At 43.2% G+C, this 27,521-nt stretch overlaps 1 protein-coding gene across 3 annotated transcripts in view; it reads right to left on the minus strand.

The window, feature by feature from the left end:
* Window positions 1-4,312: 4,312 nt before the first annotated feature.
* snx19b (sorting nexin 19b) overlaps window positions 4,313-27,521 on the minus strand; it is a 54,191-nt gene continuing 30,982 nt past the window's right edge. For all 3 annotated transcript variants that reach the window (XM_083773059.1, XM_083773058.1, XM_083773060.1), the window contains 3 exons: window positions 10,471-10,655; window positions 9,008-9,095; window positions 4,313-6,553 (listed from right to left, as the gene is read on the minus strand). In XM_083773059.1, coding sequence (XP_083629185.1) covers window positions 6,442-6,553; window positions 9,008-9,095; window positions 10,471-10,655 — 385 coding nt within the window. In that variant the 3' untranslated portion in view covers window positions 4,313-6,441. The remainder of the gene's footprint in view (window positions 6,554-9,007; window positions 9,096-10,470; window positions 10,656-27,521) is intronic.

Raw genomic sequence — 27,521 nt, forward strand, 5'->3', positions numbered from 1 at the left:
AATATATGGATGCTGGGCGGGGTTCAAGTGGTTAATAAAGAAGCCATGAGTTGGGTTGTCACCCCAGCAACCAACAACAAATACAATTCCCCCCCGACTATGTCAAAGTTATGCCTGGGTGTGAGAACTGCTTCCTGGGGCAGTAATTTCACTCACACTGCCCCAGCCCCCCCCCCCACACACACACACACACTCCACCCTACCCCAGGGCAGTGTCAGGTGGGGAGGCACAACAGTTGCTAAGGCGACCACATTAGTCAGTCTGGTCATGTAGTTGGGAATGATGTTATAGCCGGCTTTGACCCAAAACATCTGTCCTAAAATACAAAGAGTGCTCCGCTCAATGTGAGGAGAGACATGGTTTCAAAATGCAGGCCTGTTTTCCCCCGTTCTTGCCCCATGCTGTCTATCCATTCAGATAGTTTTGGTGTGATTCGCAGTGGTTTACAGATTCCTGGATCATCTCAATTCAATATGGAGCTCAATGACATTTGGCTCGGGGGTGCTCAAAGCACCACAAAATTGCATTTGAATAATCCGGGGTGACAGCAGAAATCGACAGCGGAAATCTCCAAACCTCTGCAAATCAGAAAGAATAAACAATCTCATTTGTAAATATCACTCTGGGTAAAAGGAAAAACATGTTTTTGTTTTTGTGAAGAGAAAATATATGGGGTTTGTTCAAGTGGTTAATACAGCATACTGTAATTACATTACAAACCGGTGTGCGATACAATAGGGGTTAACCACTTACACAAGCTCACAACGCATTGTGAGTTGTAGAGGTGCCATTTTTAATAATATAAATACTGACAATGCTTTGAATCTTTTTGAAAATGTTCACCTACTTACAGTGCAAGTAGGTCCAGACATACCCAAAATAGGGACACCAGGTTTAAAGTGGTTAAGATGTTCTTGTGCTGGGATGGTGGTGGGAGGTGATTAATTATTGGTATTAAAGATAAAAACTAAAATACATTGCATGGATGCACCTGGGACGTATACTCATTCCTCAGTGATGGATCGCAAGGTCATCGGGGTTTCGGGTCTCCCAACATCATACCCCTCACTCAGGTGACCCAGCCGGGGTGAACTACTCTGCCGGGACTGGGAGGTACCATTCTGGCGCGTGGAAGGACTTGGCTCTGTCGTTTGACTCCTGTCCGGGCACCCCAAAGATAAATTGTATCTAGAGGTTACAAGAGATGTACATGGAAAGGACCATCTGCACGATTTTCCTTAACCTGTTTTTTCTATCATTTCCAACAATGTTCCTTTCATAGATGAAAAGCAGTTTTCAAACTGAACAGCACCAATGATGTTATCTTGTATGCATTTGGCCGTCGACCCCCCATCTAAATGTGTGTGTATATATATATATACATACACATACACACACACACACACACACACACACACACACAAACACACACAGCTATTTACTCAAATACAAGATTTACTGGTGGATGTTAAAAATATTAAAAATATTTTTTGAAAATAGGCGATCTATAAGCTCACAAATCGTAGCATTGCGATGTGTTGTCAAACAGCCTAGGGTTAAAGTGGTTATTGATTGATTGACTGAAGTATTTATTAACAGATTGGAGAATTACAGTACATTTCAAGCACAACTCAATACAAAACTGTTGACTGTGGACGACACCGTAAAGCATTACACTTGTTTACAATAGGGTCCACCATGAGACGTACAAATATACACTTCTATATAGCCCAAAACAGGAAATCATCAGATGAGGTAAAAAAGGTAAAAACAAATACAGTAAGGGGAAAAGGGGTGGGTGGGGGATTCAGATTTTATGGGGGCCAGTTTCGAATTGCAACCGTCCATAGGTGCCCTTTGACAGCGGTTTTGAAGGAGTCAAGGGATTTGCATGTCTTAATGACTGTTGGTAGGGCGTTCCACATTTTGGTAGCATAGGAGCGAAAGGAATTTAGTCCCATGTTTGTGCCGAATCTGGGTTGCACATGGTTTGGTGAACTCCCTCTGGTGTTGTGGGTGTGGACTTCGTCGACATTAAGGAAGTATTTAGGTACATGGGTATCTTGGTGGTGTAGCGAATCTTGTGGACCAGACCCATTGCTAGAAGCTGTACTCTGTCGTCAACCCTAAGTAGGGTGGCCACCTGCAAGACCTCAGAAAGGAGGACACTTTTGCGGGGCTCGCTCCCCCATCCCCCCCCCCCCCCCCCCATATATTAATATTATTACTACTACTATTGCACCTGATTTTCACCACCATCATCTCCAGCATTATGTCCACAGAGAACATATATTTGCTAATTAAATTAACCTTTTTAAATTATAGGGTACCACAAAGGCTATTCATTTTTTAGAATCAATTTATTTGATTTCATGTTTAGATATGTTTTATGTTTAATCTCTTTCTTGTGGGTTTTTTTATACAGTTTTATGGTCATCGGTGTGGGACATAGAATGATGCCAGTAGCCTATATGTTCACACAGCCTCCCTTTCTTTATGATGTCGAGTTCCTTGTTCCATTGCTCATTAAATGTAGTTTTTCATTTCGGCATATTTGGTTTGTTTATCTCTGCATTAACTATACTAAAGTGATTGTGAGAGCACAACAAACAAACCGACCATCCCACTGGCAGTGTTGCCCAGTTTTGGAAGAGAACCAAGCAACCATGTCTATGAAAACAAGCCCAAAAAAAGCCTGACTAGGCTTAGTAGCCTATATAAAACAAGCCTAAAGTCGCTTATAATTAAGCGGACATGGCAACACTCTGAACGTCTCCACTAGCCTCTCTCTTTTTAAGACAGTGTGGCCGGCTCGCTGCGGAGGCGGAGCTGAGCAGCGTTGCGGAGATTTTAATACCCAGGCAGACGACGTAAATGACAGTAAATGACACAAGCACTGTATATCACAAAAAACCGGACAATTATGTGTCCGGCCAGAGGTTGAGGTGGGAGGAGGACAGGTGGGTCTAAAACCGGACTGTCCGGCGTGAAACCGGACGTCTGGCCACCCTAACCCTAAGCCATTCCAGCTTGTAAAAGTGGGCAGGGGTTAAACATATTTTGCTGGGGAGTGGTGATCCCCTGGAACCACCTCAAGAAACCCTTGGGGTCCCTGGAACGCAATTTGAGAAGCACAGGAATAAATACAATTTAAATGAAAGAAATGTACTAGTGGATGTCCTAAGTTTCAGTCAGAGGCATTCGTTTTTATCTGCATGTCCTATTTCGGCTTAGTGAATTTCTCAGTCATGCAGACTAGTCTCCACTACCTCTGGAACCAATCCCCGGGGCTGTTCTGATCTTAATTATAGGATGTTTACAGGATTTCATGCACACTTTTTGTTGTTATTGGACCTGGACCATGAGACCAGGGCACAGCAGGAACTTGGCAAGGAGACCAAGGTGCATTTTGTTCTTCACCAATATCCATCAACATGTAAAAAGATCTAGAAACAAATGGGTGAAAATGATTATGTGCGATGGCCAGGTTTAAAACAATATCCATAAATTCACACAACCTCCGCCCCCAAAGAGGCACACTTAATGGTTTTCTGCTGTGGAGAAATGATAAACAACTCTACAAATAATTCCTGTGTTTACCTCCTTCACCTACAGTATAATGACTTTACAACGAAAGCTAAACAACACTCCGCTGAGGCTCGGCTGGATTAACCGATCATTTTCCATGTCAAATGGCAGTAAACAAATTGTCCCAAATCATCTCTTTTACAGAACATTTCATTGCTTAATAACTGCAGGGTACAACATCGAGGCCAGTCAAAGCTAAATGTTTAAACTTACAAAGATAATACAACTCATCGACGCCAGGCCGAATTAAGTTGAAGTGCTTTTCTTGTAAAACATATCGCCCCATCCAAGTCCAGGAAAATAATGAGTGTGAACAACAGCTTTAATAACCCACATTTGGTTGTTTTATTGTTTGGGAAAATATGCTGAAGCACGAGAACAGCAAACGTTTAAAACTACTATGTGACACAAAATCCATTGACTAGAGCTGCACTGAGAGAAATACTGTACGTTCAGAGCATTTGACATATAGAAAATTTATTATTTTTGACACAAGATTAATTAGAGACACATACAGACTAATATGACAAACGCCTCAATTTTTTAGCAAAGAAGCGGCATGTCGACACTTCCTTGTGTCACGGTACACTTTTTCACCGAAGCTTGAATCGAAATGGGACTAGTGCGCTAATATTGAAACATTAAGTAAATGTACTGATACAGGCACAAGGAAACACTTCCCCCCCCCCCCGCCCACCACACACACACACACACACACACACACACACACACACACACACACACACGATTGTAATGGCATTTAGATAAACCTCCCCCTGTTGGCTCATCTCAGAAGATTAGACAACGGAACGCTACGTTTTTACTTCATTCACCGCCAAACACAGTTGCTACATAGTTAAAAGCTGACATCGAAAATATAGAGTGGTCCAATGACTTCATGAAAACCAATACAGTACATACAATTCGTACAGTAAACCTACATGTGTGTTCTGCGAAGTATTTTAATTGGCTCAATAATACTGAAGGGTTTTGTATTTACCCTTCAATACTACAAAGAGATTGTGTGGACTTAAATCACGTTGGAAACAGCTGCACATCAAACCTCATTAGAGCCACAAGAATCCTTTTCACAATACCTTCATTAACTGAGGTGTTTCCAGTATGTGTATGGTTGGTTACCGACAGTATCATTTCTTCATACGCAAATTCAAAAAGTAAAATAACAAGAAAAGCAACAAGCAACAATAAGATGTGCCTTCATAAAACAGGCAGCAGAGAGGTCAGTATTGGGGGAACAGTGACGTAATATTCGACCGTGTGTATATTATACACTGTACTTCACCGGAATATTTCAAAATATCATAACAAATTTGGCCAGAAATGTATTTCAAAATGTGTTTTGGACCCTCCAAATACATTTTCAAAAGTGCTTTGCAAATAATAATTAACAAATAATTTCACATACAGGCCCCTTCAAATAATATTTGGTCCATTATGTATATTTTCAGATACATAAAAATAAATATTTTGCTTGCATGAGATTGATCCAACAACTTAAGGCATGGTCACCGACTGGGACAGGAGCTGCTGTTTGCAGGCGAAACACTTCATATATCTTAAAGTCATTATCGCTCGCACACAAAAAAGCGCGCGCTCGCACACACACATGCGCACACACACACGCATGCACGCACGCACACACACACACACACACACACACACACACACACACACACACGCACGCACGCACACACACACACACACGCACGCACACCCCTAGTGGGGAGGTCAGTATTGGCACCGAGACCCCTCTAGTGTTTTACAAGGTTAATCAGACAATCAGAGAAAATAGATTAATACATAGTCAGAGACCAATTACCTGAAATATGAATCAAATATATTTTCAGAGGATTAAGTTTGAACTATTGATTAATACGGCTGATGGGAAAGATGACCCTTTTCCTCAACTGTGTTGAGGATCTTATTGTTCATGTGGAGCTTTCAGTGCACAGAACATCCTCCTGTATATGTCTGCTGGTCACAGGATGGTTCAGATTTAGGAAATGCAGTCCTAGTCGGTGTGACAATCACACTTGTGTGGCTCTAACAGAGACCCTAGTGGGAGTTTAAGGATGGAGCTCGCAGCCCGAAAACACAAACTCCTCTGTTAATACCTCATAGGACGCAAAGCAAAACACGGTGAGCTTTGTGACGGAGGGAGAAAGGCAAAGAAAGCCAGCTTCCCGGAAAGCAGGTGAGGGGGGCCGAGTGTTGAAGGCCATCTGAAGTGAGTTTGTCCCAAATCCGGAGGTTTTAGTGCAGCAGGAAGAGGCTGGATGTGGAGAGTGGGACCTGGCTTTCCCCCGCACATTTAGATGTGATCTGTTGGTTCAGCAACAGGCACATCAAGAGACTAGCCGGCATCAAACGCAAACCAGGTGTTCTCATGTAATCAAAACGGCTGCAAATGTGCGATGAGTGCGCGCGCATGTGCGTGTGTGTGTGTGCGTGTGTCTGTGTAAGCACAAATGTGTACAGCACACCATGTTCAAGAGCTACATACTACGTCAATACATCAAGGTTAAATTGGAGACAGACCGAGACTGGCCTCAGGGGCCAAATCCAAGACATCCAAGATGAGGACAATGAATATTCAGTCTTCTCAGCCAGATGAGTTCATTTGAACACCCCCCAGCCTAAAGTTCACACATACTACTATCAGTTCATCTGGGTCAAATGAGCAATATTAATTGCTTAAAGTGTGTGTGTGTGTGTGTGTGTGTGTGTGTGTGTGTGTGTGTGTGGGTGTGTGTGTGTGTGTGTGTGTGTGTGTGTGTGTGTGTGCGTGTATGCGTGCGTGTGTGTGGGGGGGAGGACCGGTTCTTATGTCTTCATGCTGGGCTCTTGGATAGGCTCTGTAGCAGACTTCTCTGGAAGTCTTCCCCTGGCATTTCAGGAAGCAGGAACTCCAGGAGAAGGTCACATATGCAGTAGACTAGGTGTCTGAGGGGCAAATAGGTTACAATATAAGACACTGCATGCACCTCCACATCACAGTCTATGTATGTGAACTATATACTCCCATCAACGCCACTATTTATAGCAATGGTTCCCAAACACTGCATGGGCCGGGTCCATGAACACTTAGTTTGTGTTTCCTATACATTCGGTTTTTAATTATTATTTCAAAACATTCTCAACAAACATTCCCAAAAAAGCGAAACTTTATGAATTAAAAACTAAGTTCGATGTTTTTTTTCCCCCAGTAATTTCAGGACGAAAAAATAAATGTTTAAAATATTCCATGAATTACAACAAATATTTAAGAAGTAGTGAAACTAGCCAATCTACAAGCTCACAACGCGGCGCGAAGCATCACGTTGTGAGCTTGTAGATCTTCTATTTTCACTAGTTTGGATCCCGGGCGAACACACACACAACACACACACACGATCTCATTTCAGTTTTGGGTCACACAGGCTAAAAGGTTTGGGAACCACTGCTTTATAGGACAGCCAGTAAAAACACAATGTTTTATCCGCATATCAACAAGACTGATTTACAATTCACTCTAATAATGTGTGTTTTGTCTGTGTTAAATTGTCTGCCATTGACGAGTACACTAGTCATGGGTCAGGGTTTTCATTGATTACGTTTGATTGCGCTCTTCGCCAACGTTATGAATGGCTTTAGGTCACTAGTAGACAGACGAACCGGAAGTGAAAAGTCTGTCTTCGTCCACTTCAATGTAAATATTTATCTTGGATTCTTTACCCAAAATGTCGTTTTTTTGGTCAAAACAAGCTTTATTCACGGCCCATAATAACTAAAGAACCAAAGGTCGCGGTGAAAGAAAATACCATCGCCCATCACTTTACACAGCATTTATTTCACTGCGGTTCACGTCTCGGGAGCCGCGGGCCTTCAAAACAAGGGTCTTCACTGAAAGAAAACGCTCGCAGTGGCGGCGGACTAATTAATTAATAAATACCTGGCAGTTAATTAATAAATACCTGACATTCCACATAGTGGAATGTCACCCGACTGTTGTAATAGTTTTGATGTTCTATGCACTTATTTTGCTGATGATTATACGAGGCTAATTGCCTTTTCCAGAGAGTACTGACAAATCAATCAATCAAATTAATTCAACCTGGGACATAAGGTGAATGCAATGTAGTAGGAATGTAGTTAACTCCCTGGTAGGATACAGTAAATAGTCCCCAGCAGTACCACTGGTAACCACTGCATATACTATCACACAGTGAACAGACCTACAGTCTTTAGTTCCGATAACCGCAAGCACAACGCAACGAATGTCTGGAGCAACAGGTGATTTCCGTTGGACCTTTGGTGTGTCGGATAAGCGTGCGCACCCCACCTCTAGAGTACATCTTCTTCTCTCTATGTGCAGCAGAGAAATAAGACATGGTCTTATGTAACAGCCTTGAATGCGTGCTCCAGACCCTTCCAAAAAGTGCTACGTTGGCACAAATGTACAGAAGTGTTTGATGTCTATGAAAATGCATGAGCTGAACTCTGCTTGGTTTGACAGCTACATAAAACTATAGAATATATACAGCACTGTGCCAAAGTTTTTGGCACTTTGGATGTTTCACAAAAACATTTGTCTTATAGGGTTATTCTGTCTTCCTCATTAGTGTCAATGGGAAATATAATATGTTTTGGAAATAGTGAAATATTCCAGTGATATTTGTATTCTATTAAAGAAACAAAGTAACAGACCACTTCCCAGATATATATATATTTAAACAAACTTAAGGATTTTCTACACATGCTCAGTACATGATTAAACAATTATGTTATAATGATCATCAACAAAATATGTAGGTGGTCATTCTGGTTTCACACAGGCAGACATTTCAAGGCATACAGGTTGTTTCCAGATGTGCTGTCCAAGCTCTTCTGCAGAAGCACAAAGAAACAGGTTTAGGACCGGAAACGCAGTGGTCGGCCAAGGAAACGGCAGACGAAAGACACATTAAGCTGCCTTCCCTTTGCAATCGGAAGATGTCCATCAGCTCAGAACTGTCAGTGGGACCGTGGTTCACCCATCTACTGTCCAGATAAAGTCGTGGAAGACTTGTAGCTAAAAAGCCAAGCAGTTGGTTTGCCGCAGTTCTGGAGAACACTACAAGGATGAGTTCTTGCACTTTTCTTTGTAGAATTGATCAGAATTAGTGGTCTCCCCAATGCTGAGAAGCAGATTCTTATCCATCGTGCAATTCCATCATCTTGTCCGTCCAAAATTACAATTACCCCAAACATAATACTGTCTACAGCCAGAGTCATAAAGAACAACATAATACAAAGAAAAATAACAAGTAACACCTTATTCTTAACTGTGTGTGTGTGTGTGTGTGTGTGTGTGTGTGTGTGTGTGTGTGTGTGTGTATGCGTGAGTGAGTGTGCGTGCGTGAGTGCAGTGTACAGTACCTGTTTATGATTGGATTCTGTAGAGACTGGTGTGCCGTTTGCCAGCTTAGTTTGTATTTGTCGGAGCCTAGCATGTCCGTCACTAGATCTACAAATGCACACATTGAAATCAACGGTTACATACAATACAGTATATGGAGGTGACACAGTAAAACACAGCATCATTATACTATACAGAAAACACTATACTCTATCAGTGCTGTTCGAATTGATGGTCTATCTCTCTTTGTTGTACTTCTACGAGTGTCAGATATTACCACCAGAATAGAAAGGGGAGATCTGGCATTGTATCGGTCTTAATAATAAACTTTATTTATGTAGCACCTTTCAATAAATGCAGCTTTACAGTGCTTTACAGCGCAGAAAAAATAACAAAACACAAGTAAACAAAAGGGCATTAAAACAGGCATGCAGTTAAAACAATAGGACAATAGCAAAGGGCATAACACAGTGGCAAATTAGGCAAAGGCAGTGGTACAAAAATAAGAACAGATATTTTAATACTAAAAGCAAACTAACAGCACTAAAAGCAAGAGTGAAAAGGTGAGTCTTAAGCTGTGTCTTAAAGAGGTCTATAGAGTGTGCCTGTCTGATCCGCAGTGGTAGTTTATTCCAGGCTGTTGGCCCATAAAAGCAGAATGCTGCTTCACCATGTTTCTTAGTAACCACCTTTTTAGGGAGTTCGAGTAGGCCAGCAGTGGAGGACCTGAGGGGGCAGTTAGGGACATATCTAGGCAGACAATCATGGAGATCAGAAGGTGCAAGACCTTAGTCTAGGTCTAGGGCGGTGGTTTTCAACCAGTGGTCCGGGGACCACCAGTGCTCCCCGTAGCGCAGCAAATGGGGTTTCATCCGATTTCCCGAAATTTCATTTTCGCTTTATACCGTTTCGTAGATACATACATAGATATATACCAAATGAAAGCTTAAATTTCGATGATCACACAGCTTTAAAATGTTGAAAATGAGCAAGATTTGAGCGAGTTGTGACTCAATGAAAAGACGAGTGTTCTTGGCTCTGTGTGCAGTGAAAAAAATGCATCACTCTTCCATGGGAGACCGTAAGGCTATGAAGCAATAGCACTGGGCATAACGGGCATAAGGGATCTCTTAAAGGCAATGGCATGTGGCACAGTGATTGGTTTATTTATTTACAAAAATACCAACTTTAGTGCGGGAACACTAAATCCACACCGCTAAATCCCCAAATAGTGCATTTAGAATGCTTGAAAATGGAGCCAAAATGTTCACGGTGGTCCGTGGCTCAAATGCAGAATAAATAATGGTACTTAATATGAAAAGGGTTGGTCTAGGGGTTAGGGTCAAGGGTTAAGGATAAGGGTTTTGGAGTGGGACAAGCGAATGAATGTCGTCAATGGGAAGGTCTTCACAGCTGTGTGTGTGTGTGTGTGTGTGTGTGTGTGTGTGTGTGTGTGTGTGTGTGTGTGTGTGTGTTTATATACCAGGTACTAGTTTGAGGAGGCTGTGCAGGGCCTGCTGTTTGGTATCTTCTTTCTGCTGCGGGCTGCGTTCGGGGCGGGGTTGCGAGGGCAGCGAGCCCCCCGGCCACACCGCCTCCTGGAGCAGTCTCAGGTACGTCACCCAGTACTGGGTACAGGTCAGGTTGGCCACGCTCACGTCCAGCCATCTGATATGCACACACAGCCATATAGAAAGGAACGTTTGTTTTTATTACCACAGCCAAGTCAATATAGGCAAACATTCAATGTAAGCAATTATTTGTCAAAATGTTTTCAATATTTGAACCCATTTTGGGCGAGAACCCCTTTTGGTGTTAGCATTATGCTTTAGCTATTGAAAAATAGCAGATCTACAAGCTCATAGCGCGCCACTGAGTGGCGCGCTACGAGCTTGTAGGTCTGCTATTTTAGAAAAATCGAAGAACGACTGACATAGAAACATAGCTTTTTCAGAAAACTGTCAGGATGCAGAAGACATTTTTTTAATCTGATCTCAGGTCAAAATGGGTTGATAAACAATACATAATAATGTATGCAAGCTCGCAGCGCATCGGAATTCACAATCGAGGCATGCAGCGAGGACTGAGCCCTTATGTGTGCTCTGCCAGGTGAGCCGCTGGGGCGCCCATCATTATTAAATGACTATCGAGGGATGACTGGGAAACATGGAGCCCAGCGGGTTGTGACCTGACCCTGTCAGACACCGAGATTTACTATCGTTGGTCTGAAAGCATGACCGCAAGCAACAGCCATCCAGACTGTTTAAGTGAGGTTATTTAAAGCCCAAATGTGAAGACTAAAAGACACAGTCTTAATGTGGTTTATGGTATGCAAACATAGCGCATGTCCACGCTTCAGTATCTCATGTCATTCACATTCCCTCCATTTATACCTTCACTTTACTGTACATTCTCTGCTTTAGACAGTAATCTTAAAAACAATAACAAACCAAACAAAATAATATTAATATTAATATAATTAGGGATGTCGCGATCATGTTTTTTTTGCTCCCGATCCGATTCCGATCATTTGATTTCGAGTATCTACCGATACCGATTTTTCCCGATCTGATACTTTTTGTAGAATAGTCTATCAAAATAAGACAATTTCCAGTCTATTTTGATACTAGGGATGTCCCGATCACGTTGTATGGCTCCAGATCCGATTCCGACCCGATTCCGAAAATGACATGATCGGCCCCCGATTTCCGATCACCCGATATATGCCCTTCGTACAGCACAGTGGGGATTATAGTTGCTGAAAAAGAATGGACTGTCTTTTGACTCCTCACACAGACACACACCAAAAAATACTTATCCAGACAAGACACTGAGATGCACGCACGTCGCACGCACCCACATACGCTACACATAACAGTTCCGAGTCTTCCGACTCCAGACTCTGCTGAGATGTGTAGACATGATAAAATACTATTTCCAAAATGATTTAACAGCATGCAGACACTCTTATGCAACGCTGTTCAAAACCACATACAGCTTAAAAGAAACAGGGACCTCCCTTCAGGGCTTATGACACGCTTATCCATTGTTGACACATGAGGAGCCCTCCTCCTAAATGAAGTTATGTCATTAGTGTGTCATTTTAGATTACCGACTGCTGTCGGATGAATATTGTGATGGCAATGATTCTTCACTCTATTACGCTTTTATCTGTGTTTCATAACTGCTAAAAGCGATACTGAACTCCGATCACACTGTCTATTGTATGCTTTAAGTATATCATACTGCTAAGATCATTTAAGGACATTCTCTGCTCATTGTATAACTGCAATGTAGCTTTAACCTGAGCAATCAGAAACAGCTAAGATCTGAAGACTAATGGCAGAAACCACAATAAGTACGCACTGTACATACGTACAGGTCAAAGTCAACACACAAACGCAACAGGCCTATAACATTGTTATACTAAAAACGAAAAGTAAACTCCAGCCAAGAAGCAAGAACTATCGAGCTCCGTGGAAGAGGAACGTGTCCATTGGAGCTGCTGCTGCCTGTGAGATAATTCCAAGCGTCTTATTCTTGTGGATTACAAATAAAAGAGGTAGCCCAAACTTTCGTTCAGCTTGGAGCGGAAGGAACTATACTGTTGCAGGAGTGTAGCGTTCCAAAAAGAGGACTGTCGCGGGACTGTTTTTATGATATAAAGCACCTGCCTCGTGTGGTGTCGCCTAATTGTTTTGTTTACGTTTGAGGTTGTGCTGTGAGGGGTTACAAGACGATGGGACTTGGTTGCGTTGGGAGGGGTTTATTTGAAATAATAACTATTGATTGTTGATTTGTCTGTTTATTTATTTTGTTGATCATTGCTTAATTGTTTTTGTTGATCATTGCTTAATTGTCTTTTGTGTGTGCCTTGAGTATATAAAAGGATAAGCTAAAAACCCACCGATTCCGGTGTTTTTCCTTTAGTTAATCATTTTCCTTTCAAGGTAAAGGCTGATTGTTACAACATGATGCTCATCAGTTAGGGCCTAGTTAAGGCCGGGCCTTCATTTCCAGGTCCGTTGCCAATTCTAATGTGTACTGTATACCTCTTTCCATATGAAACCATACCACCTCAACCTGCATGCACAGCATGAGTTGTACTCCATAGCTGGGACTAAAACAAATCAACAAATTAAGATTCTATTACAACTACAGTACTGTATGTAGGATGCGAGAGCCGCAGATGGAGCTTGGGTTACGTGGGAATTCTTTTGGTTATCAGTGAGGTCTGGTCTGGTCTGGCCTCCTCCCCAGCAACAGTGTTTATTTTGGTCAAGGCTAGTTAAGAGCCCAGTAGGAGGATGATTATGTGGGTCCATTCACCACCACATGCCGCCCAGAGACAAGCTCATTAAATCACACTGACTTATGACAGGTCACTGCCCCACACGGCTACACAGCACACGGGACAGGGAGCTAAAGTTTGTTGGGACACTGACAACTATAGGACTAACGCATCGTGTTAGCACTGCATGCTAAACTAATACAAACTTAAATTTTTAATTACTACAATTATTATTATTACAATAGTGTAGTCATACTAGGACGATTCCCGTTGGGAACGCATGCTTTCCCCAACCTACTTTTACTGCAGTATACACTTATACAACTTGGAGGCCATGTGCAGTCTATGAAGTCATGATTTCATCATATTGATGAAATCCGGGCTCCATATGGGCATAAATAAGTGACTTACTGCTTATGGCAGTTCATGGGATGATTATTGTTGTGTCTGTCGTCTGTGCATAGCCTGGTGGCTGCTCAGACCAATGCGTGATCCGCATATTTTGTCACAGGAGGGGCAGGGGAAGGCAGCAGCGGTGGTCGGTGGACCCCTAGCACGCTGGTGCCGCTGTGCACGCCGCTGTGCTCTCCTCTCTGTGAACTTCTCCTGAAGGTGAGCGATTCCCTGGTGGCAGGTAGAGCTCCAGGTGTGGCGATCAACAGCCAGGGACTCCAGCGCTGGTGGTCTGATGTCACACTTCTTCAGGAGGGTTTTGATGTGGTCCTTGTACCTCTTTTTTGGACCTCCGGCAGCCCTTTGACCGGCTTGAAGCTGGCCATACAGGATCTGTCGGGGGAGGCGATGGGCTGGCATACGGATCACATGCCCGACCCATCTGAGGTGTTTTTGGCCAAGGAGTGCTGTAATGCTGGGTGTGTTGGTCCGGTCATATATTTCCGTGTATGGCACCCTGTCGGCCCAGGTCAGACCCAGGATCCTTTGGAGGCAGAATATATGGAAAGCCTCTAGACAGTTTATGTGCCTCTGGTAGGGTGTCCAGGTTTCGGAGCTGTAGAGCAGTGTGGAGAGGCAGACTGCCTTGTACACAGCTGCTTTAGTGGAGATGGTGAGGTTCCTGTTCTGGAAAACCCTGGACCTTAGCCTACCAAAGGCAGTAGAGGCCAGGCTGATGCGTGCCTGGACGTCGTCCTCTATGGTGCAGGATGGTGACAGAGTGCTACCGAGGTAGGTGAAGTGAGGGACGATGGCTAATGAGTGCCCGTCGAGGGTGAAGATAGGCGTGTTTGGCTGGGGGGTGAAATGCTGCACGAGTATTTGTGTTTTTTTGTACCGAAAGACACACAAACAGACGGATATGGAGATTTGTGGATTTATAGATATAGACTACTCTGGAATGATGCAAGATTGGAAATGAATGCCCCAGCATTTTACTCCCATAATATGGCGATTTCTGTAATGTCTGTTTCCTTTTCCCATTCATTTCAATGAGATTGCTCACCCAGCACACAGTAGTGGCAGCCAAGTCTATGGGCTTTTTACGGAACTTTGATGACTTCATTATCATACTGTAGTACATGGTCATCGTGATAAAAGGCACCGCTCACTTCACACGAGTGTGAATTTTGTAGATGCGCTGATCCAACACACGCACACACACACACACACACACACACACACACACACACACACACACACACACAACACACACACACACACACACACACACACACACACACACACACACACACACACACACACACACACACACACACACACACACACACACACACACATTTGAATTTTATTTGGATCTGCACAAGAGACCCAAACACTGATCAGAATTAGGTTACATTATATGGTCCAACCAGATATAACTGCTGCACATGCTTAACACACAGAGGGAAAAGAAGAAAAAATGACATACTTTTACTTGACACTACTAGACAGATGTTTGTTTTGGTTTTTTTAAGCCACATAGGGATAAATAAAACAACGCCTTCTCCAGTCAGACAGACTGCCCATAGTAGCTGAGACAGAACAGTATTTACTATTTAGCCAACTTTTTTGCATTTGTCTTTTGCAATCCACCCAATTGCAGACCCCTGAGCACAAGTTTATGGACATGGCCCAGACTTCCAAATACAAGGACAATAAGTTGACAGTTATATCCCAAGGCCATAATACGTTCCACCAGAACACACACACACACACACACACACACACACACACACACACACACACACACACACACACACACACACACACACACACACACACACACACACACACACACACACACACACACACACACACACACACACACCTGCATGTTCTTTGTTTTACCTAGAACTCAACGAGGAAATATAGTTAAGACAAAATACCACCCACAAATCACCTTTTCCGGGTCACCGGGCGGGTAGACTCTGGAGAGATTAGCGGCTCTGATGGCAAAACATCCACGAACGCAGTCAAAAGTTTTTTCTTTTTAAAAAGAAATTTGGCAGTAACTCTGCCCAACAGCAAATCATCTGATCTTGTCTCGTCTCAACGCAGGAAACTTGATGTAACTTTCTCCCTAAGCCAAGTTCGTGTCGTTTTTGAAACTGACAGCCTGATAAATGTCATGGAATGATGCCAGCCTGTAGTAGCTGAGCCTGCTCTTGCAAGAAGGAAAATCTTTCATCAACTTAAGTTCTGCACGCTCCAATTTCTTTAAATATGCAGGAAGCCGTGGGTCAGAGACAGGCTATTCGAGAATAAAAGCAAGGGGGCTCAGCCACATTACAAAACGTTCAAGAGAGCGGTCTCAACAATGTGATTAATTATTTTTGCGCCAGGTCCGTATATATATAGTGAAGAGAGGAGAGTCCGCACACAGATTTGCTCCAAGGTGTTTGCTTTTTATTCAAAACACCATAATTAATACACAACGTTTCGGCCGTGAACGGCCTTCATCAGGTGATAATCGGCAGTATATGTGACAACTCCCTTTTAAACCCAGTCGTCACATCACGTGACTGATAACGACTGCATGGGCAGGTGGTGCAGTCGTTATCAGTCACGTGATGTGACGACTGGGTTTAAAAGGGAGTTGTCACATATACTGCCGATTATCACCTGATGAAGGCCGTTCACGGCCGAAACGTTGTGTATTAATTATGGTGTTTTGAATAAAAAGCAAACACCTTGGAGCAAATCTGTGTGCGGACTCTCCTCTCTTCATTGTATTTACTTTAGTCCAGCACCAGACAAGAACTGGATGTGCGCTAGCCACCTACCTTTTATACCCGTATATATATAGACCTCACTGCTATGGGACGTGATTTGCTAGGTCCGTATATATATATATATATATATATATATATATATATATATACACAGTATACGGACCCCAACGTATACTCTGTGTATATAATGCAGGCAGCTTTTAACATTGGACCGGTTGCTATGCAACGCTTCCGTCACCACCAGCTATGGGACGTTAAAACCTTTCTTGCGCTTGCGCTAATGATAGCAAAGTGTGTGTGTTGAGTGTGTGTGTGGCGTGGGGGAGGGGCAAACTCCTTCTCTTAAAGTGAACGCTGATGGTGGCACCTGGAACTGGGATTTACTGTATGCTAACAGCTAGCCGCAATAAAAGAGTGAATTAGTTCTGAGATGAGACCATACACTTGGCGTTCTTATTGTCTGATGGAAGACGACCTACAGTACTACTGTATCGCTGTAGTGCACTTGTGCATTTTACTTACTGTACATTACATTACTTACAGAATGGAATCAATCGTACAGATGCAATAACTTTCCATACACTGTCTCGGCAAAACTTAACATCCGTTCTGGACAACTGGATATCAATATATGCCCATATATACTGCATACAGTATATACTGCACTCTGTGGTCCATACAGTATATGCCTATTATATGGGTTTGTGTGTGTGTGTGTGTGTGTGTGTGTGTGTGTGTGTGTGTGTGTGTGTGTGTGTGTGTGTGTGTGTGTGCGTGTGTGTCTCCAAATATTACGTTGAATTTTGGTTTTGGTTGAATTTCTTTCACAATGTGTGAATTCATAATAAAGCCGTTATTAGACCGTTACCTTAAGCAGCATTCTATGAAAGATGTTTATTACAAGAGAATGAATGGGTGGGGGGGGGGGGGGTCTACAGTACTTGTGTTTTATGAAGCTCAGTCAACCATGTTGAACTCTGTGTCCTTATTCTGGGCATGTCTGCCCAAAACATCTGAAATCGGAATATTCAAAAATAGTTGTGAGGTGAGGGCTTAGAGCAAGTGGTTACTATACAGTAGATACAGGACCAGACACTGAAAGCAATACACCATATGACCATGTTTGGAGAGGATGGAAACAATTCTACAGCTAATACCATTACAACTCCCACTAGATACTACACTTGTACTACTACTACTACTACTACTGCTGCTGCCACAACAATGTACTACTACTACTACTACTACTGCTGCCACAACAACAACACCAACAACTATAGCTGGCACGCTAGCTCAGTGCTTATAGCATTGCTGCCCCAGAGGAAGAAGGCCATGGGTTTTTAATATTACTGGGTTCTGAGTGGAAACCTTCTGCGTGCTCTTCCCGCGTCCAGGTGGGTTCCTCTGGGTGTTCCATTTTCCTACCACAACTAAATATATGCATGTTAAGTGCTTGTCACTTGCTCTTGACAAAAAGCTGGAGCCGGTCCCTGGCACCGCAGAATGGCCACTGACAAATTCACGGTATGTGTAAATGTTCTTGGCAATAAATACTTAACACCAACTACCACTATGGTATTAACACGACGAACACTGTAATTATTGTTTGGTACCACTATTGCACACGTCCACCTGCCACTCCCATTTAAAACAAACCCCTTTCACAGTCCTAGTGTGTGTGTTCTTATTTCTTTTGACACTGAAAAAATATAAACACAATCACTTACAAAATACTCCAGCTGGAAAATAACCCTGTCTAATTGACATTTAGAATTAGCCTGGAAAAAGTGACATGGACACAGGGCTCGGGTTGGATGGTTATGCGGGCAAAGAGAAAGGAAAGCTGATGTTAATTTGGAGAAGTGAGCGAGGCAATTAATGCATGGTCTGTGACTTGTTGGAGGAAGAATGTTGACATGAGGCTGGTTTTCACATCTTAGCACGTTGGCCTCGATATGGTTCATTTACAATACGCATTAGCCCCACACTGAAGGTCTGTTGGAGTGTCCAAAGACTCCAGACCTGTCCAGTCTCATTTGTGGATAATATTTGGATCAACATAAACTTGGTTTACTCGCGTAGAAATACTAGACTTTGGTACACTTTACTCATGACAGAGCACTGGTCTGGAAACTGACCCCCAAATAATACTAATAATACAAGCACAACATTATGCCATTTCTTGCATAAATTGACAGGATTGTGTGACTTTCAGTTCATAGTTTGTGCAAGGTTCTATCTTGAGCTCTTGACTGCATGAAACATAGGAAGAAGAGCCTTGAATCAATTGCATTGTGCTTCAGTAGTAGAATAAATAATAAATACTTAGTGTACCTTTATAAATCCTCAGAAAAGTGATGTTAGTGTACAATTCCACGTCACCACAGTAGTAAGAATAGTAAGTCATGACATTAGTCTCTTCCTCTGGTGACGTTTATGAAAATAGTATGCAACTCTGTAACCCAATCAACCTGGCCTCCACATACTGGCACTGGACAAAAACACGGTGGCATTCCTACCAATCTGAAAGGCATGCGACCGCTATTAAGGATTCTACTGTGGACCTTTGGCTGCAACTCAGTCCAGAGATCTTCAAACATGACGCCCACCATTAACACATCCAGCACTTGAACTAATCCATGTCACGACCCACTGGCTGTACACTACAGGCACATACTGTAACAACCAAGCAGCCTTCAACTCTATGCGACGTACCACCTGATAATGTTGTCGTTATATTTTTTGGTCGTAATTGTTGTGATGTTTGTGATTACTTGATTGTTTTAATTAAGTTGTTAAGCACTTTGGAACACTGTTCAAAAAGGTGCTATATAAATAAAAGTTTATTATTTATTATTACCAATCACCCTGACTGAAGAGAACAGCATGGCTGCTGTACCTTCCAGCTTCCCGGGAAGGCAGGCGGACCCAGAAAAGAGAGGGCAGTGTTTTCCTTACGGTTGTGCGAGTGTGGAGAACATTAAAGCGTTTTTGAGGGGCTCGAGCAAACGAGGAGGAAAATTAAAGAACCGCAAGTAGTACTTTTCCTTATTTGAGAAGGTGGGATTGGTACATGTCACGTAATACTGCAATACTAAAACAGCCCGCTGGACCAAAAACAGATAGTCCAAATCTGGCTTCACACTTCACACTTCAGTTTAGATTAATATGATGTTGCTGTCTAAGTTTGGGTTGTGATCTAAGAGAAGGCATGCAGCTTGGCAAATAATTCAACATGTTTCAAGGCCTAAATTTCCACTCCTCTGAAACCAATCAAAGTACTATCAAGTTAATCACATTAAATCTGATTACCGGGCCACAATTTGTCAGGGACAAGCAGGGAATATTTAGTATGGCGGGCATAGCAAGTGCAAATGAACAGAACACAGATGTTGAGTTCGGGGCATTTCATAACTTGATTATCCACACTAACCGCTGGTCTCAATTCCTGCGTACCTTCCAGATTAAGACCCAAAGCCGAATCGGAAAGCTGTTCAAAACTATCCGTCGAGATATATCACACTGTTGACACCATCTATGGACCACATAACATCCTCTACTGGAGTTTTCATCAACTGTGATATTAATTTATACTACAGAATGCAGTGCAGTTCTCAACACAGAACTGATGAACATCTACTGTCTCTGATGTTTTACTCTCTCACTAAATCACATGCACCAGAATGACTATATCCTTTCCTTCCATTAGGAAATCTTTTCAATGCATTCCGTCTCTCAAGAGTTCGCTAACAAATAAAATGAAAATAGATTATGTTAAAAAAAAAAAAATTGCATACCATACCATACCATCTTTATTTATATAGCACATTTAAATAACAAAGTTGTACCAAAGTGCTTTACAATAGACTGATTGACTTTTTAAAGTTATTTTAAAACACATGTTCAGTATAATAGAATAGACTGTTTGACTTTTTAAAGTTATTTTAAAACACATGTTCAGTATAATATTCATCATTATTAAGCCATCAGACCATGTTTCTCCTCAATATTTTACAGCCAGAGAGTCCCGTCTAATAAAAGATGGTACATCCTGTACCATCTTTTGTCTGTCTCGTTAGTTGGAGCGCAATCACACAGACATGATGCAGAGTGAAAAACAACAAATAAACACATCTTAACGGTTGGTTTATGTGGGTGCCTTCAGCGCTGTGCTGTGTAGAAGTTAACGCTAATTGGCTCCAGATGCCTCGACTCCAGGCTTGGTCTCTCCTGCCTACAGTATACCCTCCTGTCCATACAAACCTCTCCGTTCTCCCTTTCAACCTAAATACACAGCAATGCCACATGACGTATCGGATGAACAAACACAACTTGCACCTGAGGCACTGTTTTCGGTCGGACTTAGCTTGAGCACATTTATACTGTACCTCAGGTGGAGTGTTAACAGGACACAGGGACTGTAGGACCCATTTGCCATTTTAATAAGGCATACCGTGTATGTCTTCCTGACCATTACCTTCCTGGCTTTTTTCAAATAGCCAATGTACTACTGTATATAGGGTTAAAGTGGTAATTTTAGGAACCACATGCTCTATAGCACCTATGGGCGTGAAGTGTGGGAAAGAATAAGATTGCGGTAAATTACATTTCTCAGATGGCCTTTTGTTCTGCTATGTTTCAGACTATGTGGGGATGCTATTTGACCTTCATGAATATGGAACATGGCGTTGAATGACGATGTGAGGCCGTCACGTACTGTGATAAAATGTTTATAGTTCAAGCCCTAGACACTGGGAATAGTGTTTTCACATTCATTAACTAAGTGTCCTCAACTTAATGTGGTGCCAACTAAGTAGAGTAAAAAAAGAAACCAGGGCAAAAGGGGATGTCGCAACTGAAACATTCACTCACCGAATCACACTTCAAATGAGCTTAAATAGTGCAACATTTGAGCCCTACTGCAAGTAATTCATAACCACTTGGACCAGTTTTGCCTCACCAAGAGCTCTGTCTGAACACCTTAGTAGGCAGCCAGCCACAATGATGAGCCCTTGTCTGGGCAGAGCAGAACGGGAGAGTCAAGGGTCAAAGCAGACAAGGCCCAGTATGACACGAGGCCTCGTTTTCCTGGGGAAACCGTACAGAATCGGTTAGGGCTAATGGAGACCTACAGGGACTTTGGCATGAAAATGACTGGAAATGGAGGAGAGATTTTCGTCTTGAAGATGGACCTCTCCTTTTGTTACAGTGTCGTGGAGCTGCTTGCAAATTAAAGTGGGAAGTTTACAGGTTTGCAACAGTACTAAGCAAAGTGTTGATTAAAGTCAGTACTTGTGGATGTGTAAATCATCTGAACTTACTGGAAGGTCTCTACTGAGTGTCTCATAATGTACCTCCATCATACCCACTACATACCGGTACTGTAGATGCTCTGTAGCAACAGAGGGGGGGGGGGGCATACTGTAATCCTGAACCATTATAAAGCAGTATAAATCTGCATATAGCCTGCATATAGTGGTACAACCACAGAGTAGCACTGAGATTTAGTGGCCACACTGCACCTTGATTTTGCCTATCCAGAACAAGAACTGGAATTAGAATTGAGTAAAATGAGTGTGTATGTGCATGTCTGTCTATCTATGTGTATGCAATCTGGGAACCCATCGGCAAAAAAAGAGAGAAACAAAAACAGCCTCTAGACTAGAGTCTAGTCTGTTGTCTCCACCAGGCTGTCCGTGTGTGTGCGAGTGTGTGTCCGTCCGTCTGTTAACAGCTAATCTCCGGCACCGTTAACCCGGTCGGTGCCAAATTTTGCACACACACTCCCTGGATGCCAACGATGTATGGTTATTGGTTATCCAGTAGACGGTTTGATGGTCAGATTGGCATATGCAGTGTGTCACGAGCTTATCTAATGACCCGGATCATCCCCTGTACCACTTTTGTTTTGTTCCCTCAGCCATCGCGGCATTAAACCAACTGCCCCGCCAATAGGATGGTTCTGTATACAGTGGGAAACTCATGTGTATTTGTATTGTCTTGGTGTGCTGTGTACATACATTCCTGTGGTTCTATTAGCAACAAGTGCCTCATGGTAAAAATACCCTCCTACCACCAGGTGTGGTCGACCTATATTCTCTACCATAATCACCTCTATTAGAGTGACAAGTGCGGGGCCAAAAAAAGAAGTCAGTCCAAGTGTTAATGGTCAAGTGCCAACGTCCAAATCTTACACTTGATTTGTGCCATGGTGTCTCACACAGCCACCAAAAATAACTGATCTACAAGAAAGAATCTACAAGCATAATAACTCAGGCTTCAACAAAGAACAGCCAGGTCCATAGAGAGCTCTGGAAGGCTCTCGTCATGGCTGTTTATGTATTGTAGATCAGTTTTACGGGTCACACTCGCTCTCTCAGTGGAAGAGGTACTTCACATTGTTATTTATCAGTTTATATTAAAGATTATTTCATAGGGCCAACAACAGAGAAATTACATAAATTAGGAGTAACCTTTAACAATCCCCCCCCCCCTTGTTTATGGGGATTTTAATGTGATGGTGTTGTTGTTGTCTCCAACAGGCCGAAGTCATGGGGAGAGAGTATGTTTTGCACTCCGTCCGTCCGTGCATGCGTGAATGCGTCCGTCTGCGCATAGCTAATCTCCGGCACCGTTAACCCGGTCGATGCCAAACTTTACACACACACACACACACACACACACACACACACACACACACACACACACACACACACACACACACACACACACACACACACACACACACACACACACACACACACACACACACACACACACCTAGCGAAGAACTAGCAAATAATTCCACTTGAACCAATTAAAGCTGACAAATGCTACTGTTAAGTAATTCTATACGAGCGATTGTGGTCTGGTGGAGTCGGGGCTGTGCAGCATCAGCTACCGTGAAAACCACCAAAGTAATTTTCCAGTTCTGCCCCGTCAAACTGATATAATTCATCCAGGGAGCAGAATAGAAATGAGAGGTAGTTTAAATGGGGACTCACTGGATAATTCTGAGTGTATAATATTACAGCCTTCAAGCTGTCCGTTAAAAACATTAAATAAATAAATAGGGGCACGGTGGCACAGTCGGTATAGACCTTCTAGCCTCACAGCTAGAAGGTCCTGGGTTCGATTCCCGCTGGGGACGCTGTGGGCGCGTCATCAGTGCCCATACCCGAGGCGGGCTTGGCGAAAGGGCCTTTCTGTGTGGAGTTTGCATGTTCTCCCCGTGTCCCCTAGGGTAGGTACCCTCACAAAAAACAGTAGAGGAGTAATCCATGGTCTCTAAACTACCTCCCGCTGGCCAGCCAGGGCGCCTGATGAAGGGGAAAGGAACTGGTCGGAAATACGTTTTCCTTCCACACGCAAAGTTCGGCTGAGGAAACCCCTGTCAGGTGAAAAGAAGCAGCATGGACTCCTCATGCATAGAAGGAAGCATGAGGTCAGTCCGCTGCACCCCCCAGGTTGGCAGAGGAAGTGTAGCGCCCATTCGAAAATTGACGCTGGGTGAAAAAATGGGTTGCAAAATTGTGGGTAAAGTAAGAAAACATGAAATAGTCACACTCATGTATGGAGTAGGGGCAAGCAGCTGACGCTGAGGCTGCACTGACAGAACTGCACTCACAGATCCATCATGTTTTGGCACAGCGCCGAATTGGACCCATTGATGTAACCGGGGGTTGGGAGGGAGCGCTCATTTTGCGTCACAGTACAGTATAAGCAATTCCATCCACCACTGACATGCCAACTCCATGCGCCATGCGGCCATTTGCTTGCCTCATGCTTCATTTGGTGCAATATAAACAATATATACGAGAGTCTTTGCTGATACTGTGTGCTTCAGGCTGACAGTGTAAGACTTGAGTTACGACACCAGTTTACAACCTTGAGTTTGGAAGTGACATTTTTTAGGGATCTCTGTGCACTTGGTGGGCTTAAGTTTATCTGAATTGCAAAAATAATACAACGCATGGATTGCATTCAGCATGCGGAACACTGTGACCAATTTATTAGCTTTCTAAGCAAAGAATATCATAATCGGGGACAAATACTGCCACATGCGTTAACTGTGGAGAGGCTGATTTACTATGAGCCAAGGCCACTGTAGCTGGCCCTGGACAACCTGCGTGAAATACAGGGACAGTCACAGAGAGAGAGAGAGTGCTGGCCAGGATTTCTCTCTGGTAGTGATTATTCTAACTCTCCTGGGCATGAATAACTTGGTGTGTGTGTGTGTGTGTGTGTGTGTGTGTGTGTGTGTGTGTGTGTGTGTGTGTGTGTGTGTGCGTGCGTGTGTCTTTAGCGCGCCAGGAAAGAGACATTTACAGCAGCAGGTGACATATGTTCTAATCCTGAGAGGAAAATGAGGGGCACACGACAAGGAGCACTAGAAGAAGTGGAGATGGAGGTCCAGTGCGGTCCGCCCACAGACCACTGGTCAAATACTTATACTGGCCAGTAGGCATGTAACGATTCACTCAACTCACGATACGATTCGTATCACGATATGAGGTGCATGATACGATTTTTCACGATATTAAAAAATATATATATTTTAAAGAACATTTACCGTTTTATTTTTATTTTATATAATTTATCTTCCCCCCTGAGATTTTTTATTTAACTACATTGCAAAAGAAGTAGCATTACTTTTGACATTGCAGAAACATAATTGCCTTCCTTGACGAGCATCAACGACCATCATCACCTGGGCACGGTCACAGACACACACAGCTCCCCTCTACAGTGCTCTACTACTGAAAGTGACTATCATTTCTCCCCAAAAGCACTTGAATATGATGGAATATGACTAAAGCTCACATTTCACATCACACTAGCCCCCCTAAAAAAAGTAGTTTTTATTTTATTTCAATGAATCGATTCGAATCGATTCATATCGTCGGGATTAATATCGATATATATCGATATACGATCGTTACATGCCTACTGGCCAGTTGAGTAGGTTTTTCTGCAGAAGTTTGACTGAACAATCATTGGAATAAGTGGAACTGCATTCCCCAATTGAAGCATGCTTAATGAAATGGTTATTTAATCATTACCTAGGGGTGAGCAAAACCCTTAAGACGTCTGCATTTGCGCAATCTGATACTGATTTGGGGCCGAATAATTTCATGGTGTTGGGAACGGGAAGCAGGATTTAATTTAAGGCAAAAAAAAAGATTAAGTATTTCTAGTTCCTGCCTAAGTTATACAATAACCACAATAGCTTCACACACAGACAAGATGTCATTGCAGAAGCATGCCTCTGGAGACCGGGGGGGGGATGAAGCAGGACTTTGTAATGGAGCCGCATCTCGGCCCCACCGGGCTCAGGTGAGCAGGGAAAACGGATACGGTCTGAGCGAAGGGCCATGGCATGACCTCATCCATCCACTGCCTTAATTTAACACATGGTGTTTAACACATGGTGTTTAACACTTATCCAGCTCATTTCACAAACACTCTCCCTGTCCCTCATGATAAGTCACACAGCACTTGCTGGAAATCTAACTTTGTCCACAGCAGAGACAATAATGAGCCGAGCTGAGCCCCCCTTTCCCGAGCCGCGTCTTCTATAGGATTTGTGTTTCCTGTCAAGGGAGCAGCCTAGGGCGATAAATTACAAGTGGGACCGCCGCAACTCTCTAACCACGCTGGTCTAAAAATGGCTGAATGGACACTGAGATTGAGTGACGGGTCTTCACTGAGGACATACTGTATGAGAGGGAAGAGTTGCATAACCTTCAACACCTGACTAGAATGTCACAGAATAGAATGGAACGGAATTTAATGGAATGCAATCCATCAGAACTTTACAAGCATAACAATTAACTAACAAAACCAACAGCTCCTGACAGAAGCCGAGAACAAGTGTGACACACCTGAGAGAAGTGCGTCTACATCGATTCCTGGAGTGAGGAACAGCTGGTTCTGGGTGGTCACCCCTCACCCCCTATGCTTTAGAAAGAATGATAGACTGTTATATAATAGACATCTTTTCCATCCACCCAGCCCATCTATGAGCCTCTGTCTAACCACCAGGACAAGACAAGACACTCAGCCTGGGAGGGAATTGCTGCTGACATGAAGCTGGGAGCTAACCCTAACCCAGTGGGGGGGTCTAGACTCCTATAAAGGCAATACCGCACATGTTGCCCAGAGGAGCCATAAGTCACTGCAGAGCAACAGCAGAGAATAGTGATAGTGATATCTCGCTGTGAAAACAACATGCAGTGTCAGAATCCTCCCGGGTGGTGCAGGAAGAATCTCTATGTTGGGAGTGCGGGACACATCCTTCAGAGGAGAAAAACACTGAATTATTAGTTGTCTGCGCCATAAGAAGGCACTAATAGTGTGTTGAGTAAGTAACAATGAACAGTTGAGAAGTTCAGAATTGTAAACTGTACAATTCTAGCAACACTTTTTCAATTTAGCAAACTATTTGGTATTTTGTTTTTCAATGTCATGATTTCCAGTCAAGACACATACACCTACACAACCATTTTTGAGTGGTGCAACCACTCCTATAGACTATGCGTCTCCCTGGCTGGCTGTGTCCGAGCACGGCGGGCGGGTGTGAGGGCGCACGCACACGTGGCTCGCCGGAACCGGGCCAGCACCCTGGTCGCGTTCCTGTGGGTCTGGAACTTCCGGGGTCCTGCACAAGTGAGTTGCAAAACTCACTTCACACAGGAATGTGATTTTTACACTGTGATCAACACTGATTGACAGCAGCTGGGAGCTCTAACTTTTACCAATTTTAGCAGGGAGATCAGGAGCCCTTTAGAAGCAAGGGGATTAGTTTACTCCGCTAAGGCCCTTATACGCACCGGGGGCATTAAAACTGGTGCGGAACAAACAACCAACCATTGATCAACCTGCGAGTTGAAACCGCAGGTCTCGGTTCACTTTCCAAGTGAGTTCGGTTCACTCACTTCACTGTAAGTGAGAAATACCGAGAATGCAATCTGATCTGACCCAAATGGAACAGAACCAAAAAAAAAAACAATCAATGTGGAACTGATTGTAGTGGACATATTTTGTTTCAAAATG

The sequence above is a fragment of the Protomyctophum parallelum genome (assembly GCF_964188405.1).
Source record: "Protomyctophum parallelum genome assembly, chromosome: 9".
NCBI classification, from domain to species: domain Eukaryota; kingdom Metazoa; phylum Chordata; class Actinopteri; order Myctophiformes; family Myctophidae; genus Protomyctophum; species Protomyctophum parallelum.